We start from the raw sequence: 15,776 nt of genomic DNA on the forward strand, positions 1-15,776 counted from the left end.
CCTGGTCCAGCTCACCAACCAACCTCTTCCGCGGCGACTGCTCAGAGACCGTTCCTAACGTAAGCCTTACAATCCACGCGTTTGGAAATGCAGCCAATGTGATTTTGTAACAAGGCCTGCCAACTCCAACAACCGAATTGACCAAAGTCCTGTGCACCAACCTTCCCCGACCGCGTCCAACGAACGTTCCAATACCACTTGGACCGAAGCAGAATGGCAGAAGGTCTACAGGTAAGCGGATCTGACAATAAATTCAAAGATTACCGTGTTCATTCGTTATAGCAACACACCTGATGGAGTTGCCGAGTTACGTGCAAGATGGGAGGCTGACTTGAGCCGTACTGAACTGCCTCCTCCGCCGCCTGAAGTGCACGCTACCAAGCAGGAAGGCATCGATGTCAGGAATCAGTCTCGTTGCGAATCCACGACAGATGATGCTAATTGTCGACTAGGCCGTAAAGAACTTTGCAAAGGATCACGGTTATGTCCTGGTCATTGGCCATTCATACAAGGATAAGGTGAGCAATTTCTGTTTTGCTGTGATTTGTGTTCCCAGTCCTCGGCCTGACGTGTTCTGACACCACCTGCCCTGCTTTAGTTTGCTGCGGTACTATTTTGAAAGTGTCCGATTGCGCTCTCACAGTTGACTGACTTGAGCTCCTAGAATGGCGAAACCAACAAGGTCTTGTTGACCTGTGAGATGGGCGGCTACTTTCGTGACCACTTCAAGAAGAATCCAGGAACCAGAGTGCGCAACCGCATGAGCCGAAAGACTGGATGTCCAATGAAGATTCTCATCTCCAAGCGACGCTTCTCTGACGAATGGGTCACAGTCATCAAGGATCACAAGCACAACCATGGTGCCTACAGGGCCAAGGTCACACTCACCGCTTCCAAAATGCCCGAACTAGAGGACGCTTTGCATGATTGGCACATGGCTGAAATCTCAAGGGGTGAGGCAGTGCATGGAAACACACTCAAAGCTAGAGCGCTGGCCATGTACGCTGAGATGCCACAATATCGTGGCAAGTCTCCGCCAAACCTCGACAGAGACTGGCTTGATCAATACCGTATGCGCTACAATCTGCCCGGCAAGGTAACAAGGCCACCGATACCAGGCATTGTTCGAGGCCCCAACAACCCAGAGCCCACGCCCGTCAACGTCGAGGAGCAAATCCCTCTGGAGCCCCCAGCCTTTGCCGACTTGGAAGGAATATTTCCACTGGAGCAGAACCTGTTTTGGCCTACCAAGCAGTTTGTGCAGGAGTACATGTCCCGCTACGACGCCTCGCACGACTTCAAGCACGTCACACGAGTCTTTGCCCTGTCAAGACGCATTCTAGACCGAGAGACACAGTCGTTCCAGGGAGTTCCCTACGATCCACAAGCCGTTCTTCTTGCGGCGATGCTGCATGATGTTGGCGATCACAAGTACCATAAACCTGGAGAGAATCCAGAGAACCAGATTGCGGAGCATCTTCTGGAGCACGGAGCAAACCCAGATCTTGCGATGAAGGTTCAGCTTATCGCAAAGAACGTTTCCTTCTCCAACGAGGTCAAGAACCCTCGTATGATGAAGGCGGTGCTAGATCAGCATCCGGAGCTGGCGATTGTCCAAGATGCCGACAGGCTGGATGCGATAGGTGCAGTGGGTATTGGAAGGTGCTTTGCCTTCGGCGCAGTCAAGCAATCGGACAGAGGATTGGACGGGAGCATTGAGCACTTTGTCGAGAAGCTCGAGAGGCTGGAGAGCATGATGAAGGTTCGTGATGTCCCTGTACATGTTGTGGAATGCAGCTGACAAGAGACAGACACACGCTGGACGTGAACTGGCTAGAGAAAGGACGCAGCGATTACAGATATTCAGACAGTGGTGGGACGAGGAGACATCGATGCAGATTTGAGATGGTCAGAAGGGTCAGGTTGGGGGACAGAGGCGTCTACGAGGCTGTGGTTTACATCAGATACCCTTTAGCATGGCTAGCAGTTGCACACAGGCCGGAGCATTCGCTATGGCTTCGTCTGGAAGTAAATCACATGATATTCATCAGAAAGTCACAGAGAAGGTTGTTACGAAGTAATGGAGGCTAGAGTAAGCTTCAGCTCGCAAACAAATGATGCCAAGTCTTCGGGGATGAGAGCTCCGACAGATGGCGCATCGTCATCCTTGATCGCAATTGCAGCTTCACTATCATACATTGTACACATTCCATCCTCTGTCGCCTGTAATCCATCTCGATCATCTCTCGGACGACATCGCACATCTAATCCGCCATGCCGTCAACCACCGCAGAAACACTGTCACTCGTCAACAGGAACGTATCAGTAGCGCCGTTAGTGCTGCTCTCGGCGACAGATCACTACGCCCGCTCAGCAAAGGGCACGCGCAAGCGAGTTGTCGGTGTCCTGCTGGGTCAGAATGATGGAAAGAACGTGAGAGTATCAAACAGTTTCGCTGGTACGTCGCCACCATTCTGCTGTGCACACGACATACTGACAGTCGCCTCTCAGTACCATTCGAGGAAGATGAGAAGGACCCGTCCGTGTGGTTCCTCGACCACAACTACATCGAATCTATGAACGACATGTTCAAGAAGGTCAACGCCCGCGAGAAGCTGATCGGATGGTACCACACCGGCCCCAAGTTGCGCGCCTCAGATCTGGAGATCAACGAGCTCTTCAAGCGCTACACACCTAACCCCCTCCTTGTCATCATTGACGTTCAGCCCAAGGACGTTGGCGTACCAACCGATGCTTACTTTGCTGTTGACGAGATCAAGGACGTATGTTTGCACCAAACCTCGAACACTCTTTGACCCAAGACTTACATACATCGCAGGACGGAACCACAACCGCAAAGACATTCGTCCACACACCCTCTACCATCGAAGCCGAAGAAGCAGAAGAAATTGGAGTTGAGCACTTGCTCCGTGATATTCGTGATGTTGCCGTCGGTACCCTCTCGACTCGTGTGACATCGCAATTGCAGTCGCTACAAGGCCTGCACCACCGTCTGCAAGACATCGGCAGATATCTCGACAAGGTTGTTGATGAAGAGCTTCCGGTCAACCATGCAATTCTCGGTAACCTCCAGGACGTCTTCAATCTTCTTCCCAACCTCTCGACTCCCAAGACCGCAGGCCCCATCGGTCTCGCCGGTCCTCAGGCAGCCGGCGACTCGGAGCTTGCCCGCGCCATGAGCATCAAGACCAACGACCAGCTTATGTCCATCTACCTCGGCAGTTTGATTCGCGCCATCACCGCCTTCCACGATCTTATCGAGAACAAGGTTCAGAACAAGCAACAAGCTGATGACAAGGAGCAAAAGAATGAAGAGGACAAGACGAAAGAGACCATCAAGAAGACTGAGAACCTTGCGCTGAATGGCGATGCTCCGGCTGAGGACGACAAGTCCAAGAGCCCCAAGGACGACAAGAAGAAGGGATGAAGGACATGAAAACACGCACAGGTTATGAAAACATGACGTGTCTCAAGGGATGTTGCTGGACCTTGATTGACGCGAGAGCCAACAGCGACATCGTGCATGCATCAGGCGTTTGTAATATACGGAGGAGGGAGGGATACTACCAAAGGACGCATTCTGACGCCGGTCGAGGGATCACCTCGAGGCGTCTTGTTGTCGCAAGGCTCCAGATAACATGATATGAAAAGCAAGTCTGCCAACAGCCACCCACACCGTGTGATGTCCATATAACCTGCACCTATCTTCTGCTTGCTTCTCAACCCTTCAGTCACCCCATCCTGCAGCCCACCCAGCAAGTTCTTCCACACTGACCTCTTTCGTCTTGACATACCCTCCAAACATGCCTGCCCTCTCCGCCAACACACAAGCAAGCAAATGCTTACACATTGGCACATCCTGACCCAACGACAATCCACCAACCGTCCACTCCTCTTCCTCTTCTCCGGCTATCACAACATGATGATCATCTTCTCCCTCGTGACTCAATGGCTTTGCAGGAAAAGCAGAAAATGCAAATGCAGGACACGAGCAACTCCAACTTGATGTCCGTACTTCGTAGTGTGAGGTTGATGCTACCGGATCTCTGAAACGTGAATTCGAGGTTTGCTGTTGTGCTGAGCGGACGTAGTAGACTGCATCCTTGTAATCTGGCGGTTTTTTGCTAATGTCCATGTTTTGGTCGTGTGGAGTGGTAGATGTGTCCTGCTCCATATCTGTGTCTTGAGCTGCCTCTCTGCTTTGTTCTGGATTTGATATTGGTGGCGAGACTTGGGAATCGGATCGTGGAACTAATCGAACTACCAAGTCGCGATCTAGAAGATCTAGAGCTGAGAGCAGTTCGTTCGGAAACAGTACGTGTAAGGTCAATAGCACTGGTCGATCTGCTGGAGAGGCTTGTTTGAGGGGGTTGGTCGTTGGTGGTGTGGTTGTGGCTGATGGTGATGGGTTTAGAGATTTGATGAGAGATGTTATGAAGGCGCGTGATTGTGGGAGTGACATTGTTGAGTTTGTAGCTGCGACTGAGAGGTTTGTTGATATTGTTTTGATGAGAAGGATTGTCGTCGTGGTCGAATTAATTGATCATTGAGAGTGAGAGTGGTGCTTTGATGGTTGAAGTTTAGTCAAGATAGTCAAATCCGTCGGAACCGGGTACATGATGACAAACTACAACCTTTTGATACCATTCTTGGTGCAGTATATATGGCGACGTGTTCAACAGTCAGTATGTTTCTACAGAGACACGTAGCTAAAGGATTGTGGTGTGCATTTAATTGATCTGTTTTCAGGGCAGGGTTGTCCGCTTAGCACATTTTACTTGTCAAAACTTAGCCTTCCGCACCATTTCCATGCTTCATACCACGATAAAGCTGATCAGAACGAGTAGAGTTCGACAGATCATAGCATCTGTCCAGAGGACCTCACATCCATTGGTAAGATCAGAAGGTACGTGTGCTCAAGAACATCGATTACAACAGAACAGATTCCGCGAGGTGGTCGCTCAGATGGCCCTCGTCATGCGGATCATCGATCTCACTAAGGATACCTATTGTCCTTGTAGATTACTTCCGCGATCACCTGAAATCAGTAAGTCATCTGGCAAAAAAAGCAGGTTAGCGACCGGTCACCTCGAACTACGCACGATATTATAGCTCGCTGCGGTGACCAAGATACTCGTACACCGGCCTTATACATTGCTATGAGCTAGGCAAAGCGATACAAGGTTAGCTTGTAGCCGAGTATGTTCAGATGACAAGCGAGATAACCACATGCCACAACTGTGGCTCGCTCGCTGTACATGCACACGAGGTCCACGATAAAAGTATGCGGCCCGCCCGGCGCAGGGCATACACCGGATCTGCATGATCTGCATCGACAGGACGACATGTCATTGGGAGACTGTAACATCTTCTTTCTTGTCCCGCGACAAGAGCATGAGGTCCGAACAGGCCAATTGCCGGAACGTAAGTCGAGTGTCGCGTCTTTCCAACCCTGGCGGCGTTCGCTGTCGCTGCCCATACCCAGGGTGGCCGAGAACACGGCTATCCGAGGATTACTCGCATCCGCTGCAGTCATGAGCCGAAGACCTGCATGGGCCCTGCTGTCTGCTGCAAAGAACCGTGCAGATGATCACGAATGGACTGTGATTGCGCTTCAAGCAGTACAAATAGAGAAGAAGTCATGCATCGGTTGGGTATACTACCTTGGGATCCCGTGAACGAGAGCACTCACCGGCACGAGATTGTTTCAGAAGATGTGTTCATCGGCTGATGGGGTCTGGCCTATCGCCAATCGACCCGGCCAGATTGCTCAAACACAGACTTTGGATGTGAGTCGTCTATTATACCTTGCTACTGCTCTTCTTGGTGAATTTGCATGTTTATTCTGTGCTATAGTCAACACGGAACACCTTGCGTGCGTACGTATCAACGAAAAGGTCACCACTCACAGGATGGGTGATAGTCTGTGGGCTGCCGTGTGACCGTCGTTCATAGAAGAAGCGGAAGGTGGGTGGCCGCGAGATGAGGGGTACCTTTGCAGGCTTTCGTTCAGGCGTGGGGGTGCGCCACCATCGGCGCCGTTGATGCATCAAGATGCCAAAGATACCAAAGTCAATTCGAGAACGCTTTGACTTTCACATGTCAGAATCGCTCTCAAGAATGATTCCATAATGCATGAGCCTCACGGGTCAGTCGGCCATCCAATCCTCCGACGATGGAGGGTCAATTGACGATAGAGGCATCACTCGCTCTATGTACACCCACGTCTGAAAGCCCCAAACAGGGCACTGAACTGCTGACGGCCTCAGCTGGATAAGGAATATAATCCGAATTCAGGCATTGAGGTTGCGTGCTTAGCGGGGGCTTCAAGAGGGGGTGATGTTGGTCTCGCCGAACGCAGGCAGAATCCGCTCGGGCGAATGCGTGATGGATGATTGATCTGATGTCCCCTCCGCCTGATAAGCGGGCAGATAGTAGCTGGGCGCTTGCCTACATCTGCCCCTCTCGGCCAATCTCGATTGAGCAAAGGAAGAGGAGGCGCCGAGGCGGTGCGCTCAATCGCGTGTAGTTCGTCTCTGACCGAGCGCTGTAGCCCCATGCTCTTCTAAGCGGATTGTTGCCCAATGGTCGGGATCAATGGCTGATACAATTGACGCCATTCCTTGGGTTTGTCATACACCAAATGGTCTCAGAAAGCGTCATGTTTGGGGGATGGAAAAACAAGCGGCAAGAGAGGGGGTTTCGTGTTTAGTTGATGAGCGATAATTAGGGAGACAGAGTTCGACAGCAATGGCGGCATCATCGTCGGTGAATGCGACTCGCAGAGCCGCAGACGGAAAGGGCTTGGTGCAGGGTCCGGAGGCGGAGTCGAGCCGAGAGCAGGAGAATGACTCAAACTTGGAATCACGACAACACAACCAACGCTTTGCGCCGCAAAAATGTAGCAACGGACCGGACTGCCTGTGGAGGAGCGCGACCTCACCGTCCACAGCCAGGTCGGCCATGGTTTGATTCGGCGCATCGCACTCGTAGACTAGCGTGCCCGCTCATTCGTTGTTGGCCAATTGCTCGCTGCTGGGCAGCCATTCGCCTTCTCTTATTCGAGCAGCTTCGATGTTCCGCGTTGTTCCTTTGCCGCATCAATTCGTCAGCAGACCCTAGGTAGGTACTGCTGCCTGTTCGCTCTTGCATGTCTCACCCGAACATATCATTCGGATCCAACCCCCCTTCCCCATATCTTCACAAGACTTGCTCCTTGCAACCCTTTCGTACCAACCCCGGGCGCATCAAACCTATTGCTTTTCCATTGGCTGTCATATCGTGCTTAACTGCCTCCGATTGACTTGATAAGACCGCTCCGCCAGCCCTTGTTCCATTGACTCAGCAGGCAGCGACTTTTAGGCGCGAAGCTTAAACTGCAGTCGATTGCGTCGGATTTAAACTCATCTTGCTCCGAGGACATAACTACTCACACCTCTTCGCCACTATCCTTCTCTTGCTTCTGTCTCTTCTCTACTCGGAATCTCTCCCAACCTAAGCAACAGCAAATTCACCCATCCACTCCCCGGAACATTGGCCTTTGAATCAAAGCCAATGGGTTCGGCTGCCTTCAACTCACAGTATTCCTACTTGAGGGAGATGCAACAATCCACAACCAACCAAACACACAAAATGGCCTCAGAGATGACTGACCTTCCCATGGCTAAGGGCAAGGCGCCCGCCACCAGCGTATACCCATCTCCAGCAGATGAGATTAATCACACATTTGCTCAACCATCTTCACCAGTCTTTGACCAACAGCAAGTCGCTCTATCAATGAGAAGAGAGAATGTCACATTGCCACCCATCAAGAGTCTTATCCACCAGATGCCATCGCCATCCTCATCTCCGCAATTGGCGGTCGCACACTACAAAAGTTCAGCTGATGCCCATCTGACATCACCGAACAAATTCAACAGAAACCAAGATGATCCATTGTTCCCTGATCGACCAGCGACTTTTGACGATGATGCAAAACCTCAATCCCTTTTTGGAAATTCTGCTCATCCCGTTCAGCCTGTCATTCTACCTGAGCGAGACCAGCAGCTGTTCGCCCCTTCATCACAACTCGGTCCTGGTGGCCTAGCTCGGCCTGTCCCAATTGAGCCTCCTGTCCAGTGTGAACCCATTCAACATCCTCGCTCTCGAACAGAACCTGTGAGAAGCAGCCCTGATGCTCTTAACAGTGCCAACAGCGGTTCTTCCATCGGACGGTCATATCCACCTGGCAGAAAGCGAAAGCAGACACAGACAGCTTACGACATCTATATGAGAAGACCAATCTCGCCAAGCATCCCAAGATATGGGAGAAACGACCTATGGGCAAGGCAGGCTGCTGACCCCGACAGATATGTTGAACCGATTCGTCAAGAGTGGCTGCAACATTTCGAGGCTGTAAAAGCTACCTTGCCTCAGCCTACTTTCCCGATACAAACACCTCCAGGTGTTCTTACTGATCTGCAGCGGATCTCGCCAGCCGATGCTGCCATGTTTGCCGCAAGACACGGTATTGCATTGGGAAGCAGACCTCAGCAGGAGAAGCGTAGAGTCGACAGTGGGCTTGAGATGCCCCCACCGAAGCGGACGAGGAAGGTATCTGCTGCCAAAGCACCTTTAAAGCCATCTGTCTCGCCTCGCGAGGCACCACTGGATGTGCCCAGCAAGAAGTTCCGACGCCGCTCAAATGATGCAAACAAGGCAAAGGCACCAGCTGAAAAGGTCACCCGCGACTACTCCATCTATAATGATTACTGCCCACCTATATCGACTTTGGATAGCGATCAGGTGAACTTTCCGAATATCGAATGGAAGGCAACACCTCAAGATGTGAGCGGTCACGAAGACTGCGGTCTCCTTCATCCTAAGGAAATTTCGATCGTCTCGAAACTCGTCCTGACTCCTTCGGATTACATCTACATCAAGCGTCGCTTCTTTGCCAACCGTCTTGAATATGCGAGAAAGGGCCAGTCTTTCAATATCAATGCCGCCCAGCTGGCTTGCAAAGGAGCGGACGAACATGGTATCACCGGCATCGACGTCAACAAAACCAGCAGGCTGCACAAAGCCTTCGACAAAGTCGGCTGGCTCGACGAGAAACACATGCAGCCCTTCCTCTGAGAGCCTCCATCTTCAGCCCCACGAAGCTGACTTGACAATCTTTTCTTTCTACTCGACTACTTTTTCGGATTCTTTCTCTTTTCTGCCTTTGATTTTTCCTTTCTCTTTTTTCCTACGACTCTCCTTATTCTTTCTTGTTCCACGGGACTCACGAACGTCTATGTAATTTGATGATATGGGAGCAGACACAAGGGGGCATGGGACAATGGCGTTTGTGGCTTTCTTCTCTCAAGACTATCACTCTGCTCAGCAGTACACGGCGTTACAGGTACTATGATACCAATGGGATTTTCGGGTGAATCACTCTAGATAGCGTCAGAAGCAATGCGACTCACAATTTGATATGAATTCTGTTGACGGCGTGTAATAAAATGGACACGTGAAGAACGAGGCGTCACGGCCAAAGCCAAAAATACCTAAGCAGGGAGGCGGAGCCGGAAGAGAGCGGCGCCGAGGATTGGTGAGCAGTGAGCACGGATGTAGCCTTGAGACGCGCGACCCTAAGGAGTTGTCGCAGCGTGGGATGGAGAGGCTCGAGTGAAGTCTTGTTGCCGCTGCATCAACCTCGACTCGTCCGTCGCAAACACAGATGGATACGGATTCGGTGCATTCGCAGGAGGGCCAGACAGGGCAGGATGGCAAGAAGGAAAAGAGCAGGAGACCACCCAGTAGGTCGACCCCGACACAGCCATCGACTCGAGTGCGCGAACAGCCATTGACCGCGACAACACAGACACGGCCTTCCGACAGCAGCGCTTGAAGGCCTGGCAGCCCATCCTCACCCCCAAGACAGTGCTGCCTCTCTTCTTCGCCGTCGGAGTCATCTTTGCCCCGCTAGGAGGACTATTGCTCTGGGCGAGCTCGCAGGTCCAAGAGCTGTCGATAGAGTACCAGCGCTGCACACGCGATGCCACCGACACCTTCAGCACCATTCCCTCGGACCTTGTTTCGAGCCATTTCAAGAACGCCACCACTCCCTCGCAGGCTCCCCAATGGCGCACCTACAACCAGACTATCCCATACCACAACGGCGCCGTCGAGATTGACACTCCCGTGTGTCAGCTGCGTTTCTGGATCCCCGACGACCTGCCCGCCCCCGTCCTCCTCTACTACCAACTCACAAACTTCTACCAGAACCACCGCCGCTACGTCAAGTCGCTCAGTTCCGACCAGCTCAAGGGCAACTTTGTTGACAACAGCACCATCGACGGCAGCGACTGCGACCCTCTCCAACTTGACGCTTCAGGCAAGGCCTACTATCCTTGCGGTCTGATCGCAAATTCGCTCTTCAACGACAGCTTTGTGACCCCACGCCTGCTGAACGGCCGTGACGATGCCGACCCTGTCAACTATACCATGACCAACAAGGGCATCGCATGGGCAAGCGACGGCGATCTGTACAAGAAGACTGTCTATACCGTCGATCAGGTGAGCCCTCCACCGAACTGGCGTGTCATGTATCCCGAATACAGCAATGACATCCCTATTCCGAACATCCATGACTGGGAGGAGTTCCATGTGTGGATGCGCACTGCCGGCCTGCCTGCCTTCAGCAAACTGGCTCTGCGTAACGACACCGCGACCATGCGTAGTGGTCAATACCAGATGGAGATTTATGATTGTACGCAACACTGCTCTGCCATCTTTGCCTGTTTGCTGACCCAAACCTTGTAGACTTCCCCGTCACCATTTATGGTGGCACAAAATCCATCCTCCTAAGTACCCGCACCATCATGGGTGGTCGCAATCCTTTCCTCGGCATTGCATACATTGTCGTCGCTGGCGTCTGCATTGTACTGGGCGCTCTGTTCACTGCAACCCACCTGATCAGGCCTAGGTATGTTGTTCTCTTCTCATATTCTTGTGCTTTTGTACTGACTTGTGACTAGAAAACTCGGTGACCATACTTACCTGAGCTGGAACAACGAGCAGCCCAGTACCGGTGTCACTACTGGCAGGGCCTGAGGTTGTTTCGTCTCTCTGATGCTGTTCATGTGTGTATGCCGTTGAGCTATTCCTGTTGTTGTAAATGGCGTTCAGGAAGGGAAACCTGGTAGGCTGGATCTTTACTTTTTATGTTACCCTTGGAGAGAAAAACAATCTCGAATCAAATGCTTCCATTACCCACTGTAGGGCAGCTCGTGTATCGGCCTTGATCGTCTTCATTCCTGCCAACTGCGGCACCATAGCGTGACATTAGGAATGTTGACAGTCTTTTGCATAGTCTCAAAGTTAATAGATCGTGTGGGTCTTGATGAGGGCTTGACACAAGTCCAGCAATGAGTTGTGGTCGCGCACCATCACATCGAACTATGGTGTGGTCAACTGCAGAACCCACGTCGTGATGCGGTGGTTTGAGGACCCGACTGAGGGGAATGAGTGAAGAAGCCTTGAAGCCTGCAGGAACGATGACGAGGCCGCAGAAGCTTGGACCACTCGATTGCCGGACAGGGTCTCGAAAGATGCAGCCCTGTGAACCACGAACTCTCAAAAATATCATCGAAGGACACAGATCTTTTGTTATTTCTCAGCTGTCAGAGGTCCAGATAAAATAGCAGGATCAACATGGAGTCCGAAGCCTCGAAGCGCCGCTCGGTTCGTCAAGCCATCACTCGAAAGAGAAGTCTGTACATGGACCCGGACACGGATGACGACTTCGACATTGCCGATGCTCAGGATTCCGCCAGCGAGCATCTCCAATCTCCAGAACCTCAGCAGAAACGACCAAAAACTGCGAATGGACGTACCAGCAAGCCGTCTCCAAGAGAGACCAGATCAGCTGCAAAGAGACCCGGCCACAAAAAGTCGCCACCCAAACGCAAGGGAAAACATGCTTCTCGGCCGACGAAACAAGTCGCAACTGTGGCACCTCCGATTCCAAGTGATGGGATAATACCTAAGTGGGATACCCTTCCCTATGATATTCTGTTGCAGATATTCAGCTATGCTTTCGCTGCCGAACTCGAGCACGAAACAGGTGGTGTCGCAAGCAGAAGAGTTAACCATCCGAACACGTGGATCATGAGAACGGCTCGAAAGGTCTGTCGAGCCTTTTCAGAACCGGCTCTGACAGCTTTCTACAAAGCGCCAAATCTGCTGGCAGCCAGATGGTTGGAAGACTTCTCTACCATCATCAAGCAACCCAATGATCAGCACTTGTACTCATACAACATGAAGGTCACCAGCATAGAAGTATCTGCCCGCAACTTGGAATCCTTCGCTAGAGTGTCCTCGTTATCTTTCGCTGAAACCATATCGAAATTGCCACGACTCTCCTCGTTGATCATCACGCATCAGTTGGACGAACCACCATATGAGTACGAAGGTCGACTGCCGAAATGGAAATATCCTCCGGAACTCTTTGAGGCGCTTGATGGAAACAACAATCATTTAGACTGCTGGAGATGGAACACACATTTTGTCGAGCGACAAGACGGTAAAACTGAATTTCAAAGGTACTTTGACATGATGGCATGCACAAGTCATTGGTACTGACACCCGAGCAGTTTCACTGAATTTATAGCCAAGGTCCAACAGAGACCTTCTTTCCAAAGCTTGCGTCGTCTGGCCATCTCACACCTTCCAATAAAACCAGAAACACATGACATCGAGGAGGAGGCTGCCGCCGAACTTGCTTTTGCCAATGTGTTTGCTGACTTACCCAACCTGGAGACGCTGTCTTTCGAAAGTTGTGATCGTCTGTCTGAACACATGTTACTCCACCTACCACGCACTCTCAAGACCGTCAAGTTCATCAATTGCATGCCCCTCGATTCTGACTCGCTGATCAGTCTCTTGGACAACCATGGTCATTCGTAGGCTACCTTCCAAACCACGCTCCCCCTTAGAGACACCGCTGACTCCCAATTCACAGAATCCAAGAATTGGTCCTTGATCACAATCCATTCCTTGACCTCGCATTCTTCACAAATTTGCAAACAACTTGTCCACAGCTCAAGTCATTGAAGATGGACCTGTATGACCATCGAGAGAACCACTTCCGCCATTTCGGAGAACCGAAATATGAAAACCTGTTGCTCGAGGACGAGTTTCCAACCTGGCCAACGACTTTGCAAACTCTGGAGCTTGTTCATCTACAGAAGTGGTAAGTATGAGAGTCTAGCTACGCATTCAGGTTATGCTGATATCCTCATAGGGGTGCGAATGCCGCACAGAATCTCTTCCGTTCGTTGGTGGAGTCTGCTGAGTCACTACCAGACCTGAGAAGATTGGTATTGCAAGCTCACATCAACATTTCCTGGCGAGACCGAGCAGCGTTCAGAGATCAATGGATTGAGCGTCTACGACGTGTCTACCAACGTTACCCACAAGACCCTGACACAAGACTCGCATCGCTCAAAGCTTTCAGACAGTGGAAAGATGCACAGGCTGCCAAAGCTGCAGCTGAGTCACGTCGCACCCTCAGTCACGTCGAGATTATCGTGCGAAAGCCTTCATTAGTCTCTCAGACTTCTCAAGCTTCAGATGACGAGCCTTTAGCCAAGCGTCGTGCCAGACGGGAGGTCAAGCCAGCCGTCCAACCACCACCTCCCCCTCCACCGGCCCAAAGCAAGGCTCGTGGCCGTCGCAAGCGTGGTCGCAGGGACTCTGATGCCATCTCGGTGGCCTCTGACGATAACACCAAAGGAGGAGAAGAGTGGCGAAACACACCCGAACGCTTCATTCAAGGCTTCTGTGATGTCGTCGACGTTCGTATTGACAACCAGCGACCACGCGAAGAGCAATTCAATGAGTCTCACTTCCTAGACTCTGAGGCTAGCGGTGATGAAGAATGGACAGAAGGTGCAGAAGTCAACGATGATGGATATGCTTGGTAGTCTTATTTCGGTTTACACATTGCCTTACACGGCGTACTGGGAGGATCAAAGGGCATCAAAATGCTGAGATACCACGGTGGGTTTGGGTGGGTGGGATGGAAACTGGCGCTACTCTCTTAATTCATCGACGCTAGCTGTTTTCGTAGCAATGTTATGCTACTTGCTCAACACTGATCATTCGCCCATATGATACCAGGATAGGGCTGGGTGCTGTCACAAAATCATATACCTAACCAATTCGAGCCAAAATCCAATCGCTGCTGTAGCTCAGTGGTAGAGCGTGGGATTGCAGTTTCTGCAGTCATCCTAAGGTCCGTTGTTCGACCCAGCGTAGCAGCTTTACCTTTTGCCCCTTACATCTACATTGATATGCTACCGTCGAGGCGTGGTCGTAAAAGGGGCTGAGGCTCGAGGCTTCGTTTTGTTTGAAGCTTCGGTCTCATTCGCACGACGAGTGCGTAACTTGGGGGAAGCAGCAATCGACGGATTGGCCAATCGTACTTGGCGTCGATTTGCTTTGTTGCTGTCCTCTTTGGTGCCAAAAGGGAAAGAGCGAAACTCGTTTCTTTCTTTATTGGTTGAGCACCGAGCAAAAGAAAAGCTGCTACGCTGGGTCGAACAACGGACCTTAGGATGACTGCAGAAACTGCAATCCCACGCTCTACCACTGAGCTACAGCAGCTTGTGAAACAAAAGCTTGTTGATGAACAATAACAATCTGCGCACAAGCAAGCGACTGCGGTCTGGAACCAAAAAGGCAGCAGCGACCCAGATCAACGTCACCGAGCAGACAAGTCGCAACAGCCATAGAATTGAAAGAGCGACACACAGAACGAAAAGAAGCGACGTCTCTCCGGCCAACTGGACTCTCCTCATCAGCAACACGATCAACTTCCATGGCACAATAGTCCTTTTCCATCGCACAACCCTTCATACTCTGATCCACCATGGCCTCAAGGTACCGCCCACTCCTACCCCTTCCGTCCTCTCACCTCAAACTAACCTCCCACTCAAAAGATTCCACCAGCGCGACACCAACCGCTCCTCCCTCTTCTCCGGCTACGACCAACGCTCACGCCCAACCTCGACATCACCAAACCCATACACCGCCAGCAACGGCTACAGCATCCCCTCCTCATCCTCCTCCAACAACACATTTGCCGCATACCCCGGCAACAGCACAGAAAGAGCAAACTCGGGAGCTAGTTTCCGTACAGCAACACCTGATAAACGCGGTGCTTATAGCGATGCCGTGCTGAGCGAGCTGGAATCGCAGAATGATGAGCAAGTGTCGGAGATGAGCAAGAAGGTTGGCATGTTGAAGGATGTGAGTCTTGACACCCTGACCCAGAGAGAGGATATCCGGAAGACAAGAATGCTGATGTGGTGTGAAAACAGCTGACTCTGCGCATCGGCGACGAAATCCGCGATTCGACCGCGCTCGCGGAAAAGATGAACGATCAGTTCTCGAATACGAGTAATAAACTCAAGGGGACGATGAATCGTATGTTGCGTATGGCACAGAGCACGGGTGTGGGATGGAAGGTGTGGCTTCTGTTCTTTGCCTTTGTCATTGCTTTGTTCTGGTATGTCTGGTTGTTCTAAGGGGAGCAACATACGAGCTCTGTTGGTGTACATGAATTGGGGTTTCTTGGTTGTGTTAGCGACGGCGTTGTTTGGTTGGAGTTTCTTCTGTTCTATTCTCTGTACAGAAAGCGATGAAGATACGCGAAAGCAATGGGTTACGAAGACGGAAAGAATTGTAATACAATAATCAAGGGTATCTCCGCTGTAACGAGT

At 51.4% G+C, this 15,776-nt stretch overlaps 7 protein-coding genes across 7 annotated transcripts; 6 read left to right on the forward strand and 1 right to left on the reverse strand.

Annotated features, from left to right (window-relative positions):
* Window positions 1-1,072: 1,072 nt before the first annotated feature.
* Window positions 1,073-1,904, forward strand: M436DRAFT_38592 (uncharacterized protein; the record flags this gene model as incomplete). The annotated part of the gene is made up of 2 exons (XM_013575388.1): window positions 1,073-1,762; window positions 1,812-1,904. 2 exons carry the CDS (start codon window positions 1,073-1,075, stop codon window positions 1,902-1,904), a joined length of 783 nt encoding a protein of 260 aa, XP_013430842.1.
* A 370-nt stretch (window positions 1,905-2,274) lies between these two features.
* Window positions 2,275-3,448, forward strand: M436DRAFT_39012 (putative 26S proteasome regulatory particle subunit Rpn8; the record flags this gene model as incomplete). The annotated part of the gene is made up of 3 exons (XM_013575462.1): window positions 2,275-2,458; window positions 2,512-2,783; window positions 2,840-3,448. 3 exons carry the CDS (start codon window positions 2,275-2,277, stop codon window positions 3,446-3,448), a joined length of 1,065 nt encoding a protein of 354 aa, XP_013430916.1.
* Window positions 3,449-3,748: 300 nt separating this feature from the next.
* Window positions 3,749-4,483, reverse strand: M436DRAFT_69604 (uncharacterized protein; the record flags this gene model as incomplete). The annotated part of the gene is made up of 1 exon (XM_013575715.1): window positions 3,749-4,483. The coding sequence occupies one exon, from the start codon at window positions 4,481-4,483 to the stop codon at window positions 3,749-3,751; it is 735 nt and encodes a 244-aa protein (XP_013431169.1).
* Window positions 4,484-7,653: 3,170 nt separating this feature from the next.
* M436DRAFT_78396 (uncharacterized protein) lies at window positions 7,654-9,138 on the forward strand (the record flags this gene model as incomplete). Its single annotated transcript, XM_013575886.1, has 1 exon — window positions 7,654-9,138. The coding sequence occupies one exon, from the start codon at window positions 7,654-7,656 to the stop codon at window positions 9,136-9,138; it is 1,485 nt and encodes a 494-aa protein (XP_013431340.1).
* A 589-nt stretch (window positions 9,139-9,727) lies between these two features.
* M436DRAFT_69606 (LEM3/CDC50 family protein) lies at window positions 9,728-11,103 on the forward strand (the record flags this gene model as incomplete). Its single annotated transcript, XM_013575716.1, has 4 exons — window positions 9,728-9,806; window positions 9,872-10,759; window positions 10,813-10,975; window positions 11,028-11,103. The coding sequence occupies 4 exons, from the start codon at window positions 9,728-9,730 to the stop codon at window positions 11,101-11,103; spliced, it is 1,206 nt and encodes a 401-aa protein (XP_013431170.1).
* Window positions 11,104-11,703: 600 nt separating this feature from the next.
* M436DRAFT_37493 (uncharacterized protein) lies at window positions 11,704-13,976 on the forward strand (the record flags this gene model as incomplete). The annotated part of the gene is made up of 4 exons (XM_013575194.1): window positions 11,704-12,593; window positions 12,645-12,953; window positions 13,013-13,243; window positions 13,295-13,976. The coding sequence occupies 4 exons, from the start codon at window positions 11,704-11,706 to the stop codon at window positions 13,974-13,976; spliced, it is 2,112 nt and encodes a 703-aa protein (XP_013430648.1).
* Window positions 13,977-14,923: 947 nt separating this feature from the next.
* Window positions 14,924-15,581, forward strand: M436DRAFT_78399 (uncharacterized protein; the record flags this gene model as incomplete). The annotated part of the gene is made up of 3 exons (XM_013575887.1): window positions 14,924-14,934; window positions 14,994-15,303; window positions 15,375-15,581. 3 exons carry the CDS (start codon window positions 14,924-14,926, stop codon window positions 15,579-15,581), a joined length of 528 nt encoding a protein of 175 aa, XP_013431341.1.
* Between the last annotated feature and the right edge of the window lie 195 nt (window positions 15,582-15,776).

The sequence above is a fragment of the Aureobasidium namibiae genome (assembly GCF_000721765.1).
Source record: "Aureobasidium namibiae CBS 147.97 unplaced genomic scaffold scaffold_2, whole genome shotgun sequence".
NCBI classification, from domain to species: domain Eukaryota; kingdom Fungi; phylum Ascomycota; class Dothideomycetes; order Dothideales; family Saccotheciaceae; genus Aureobasidium; species Aureobasidium namibiae.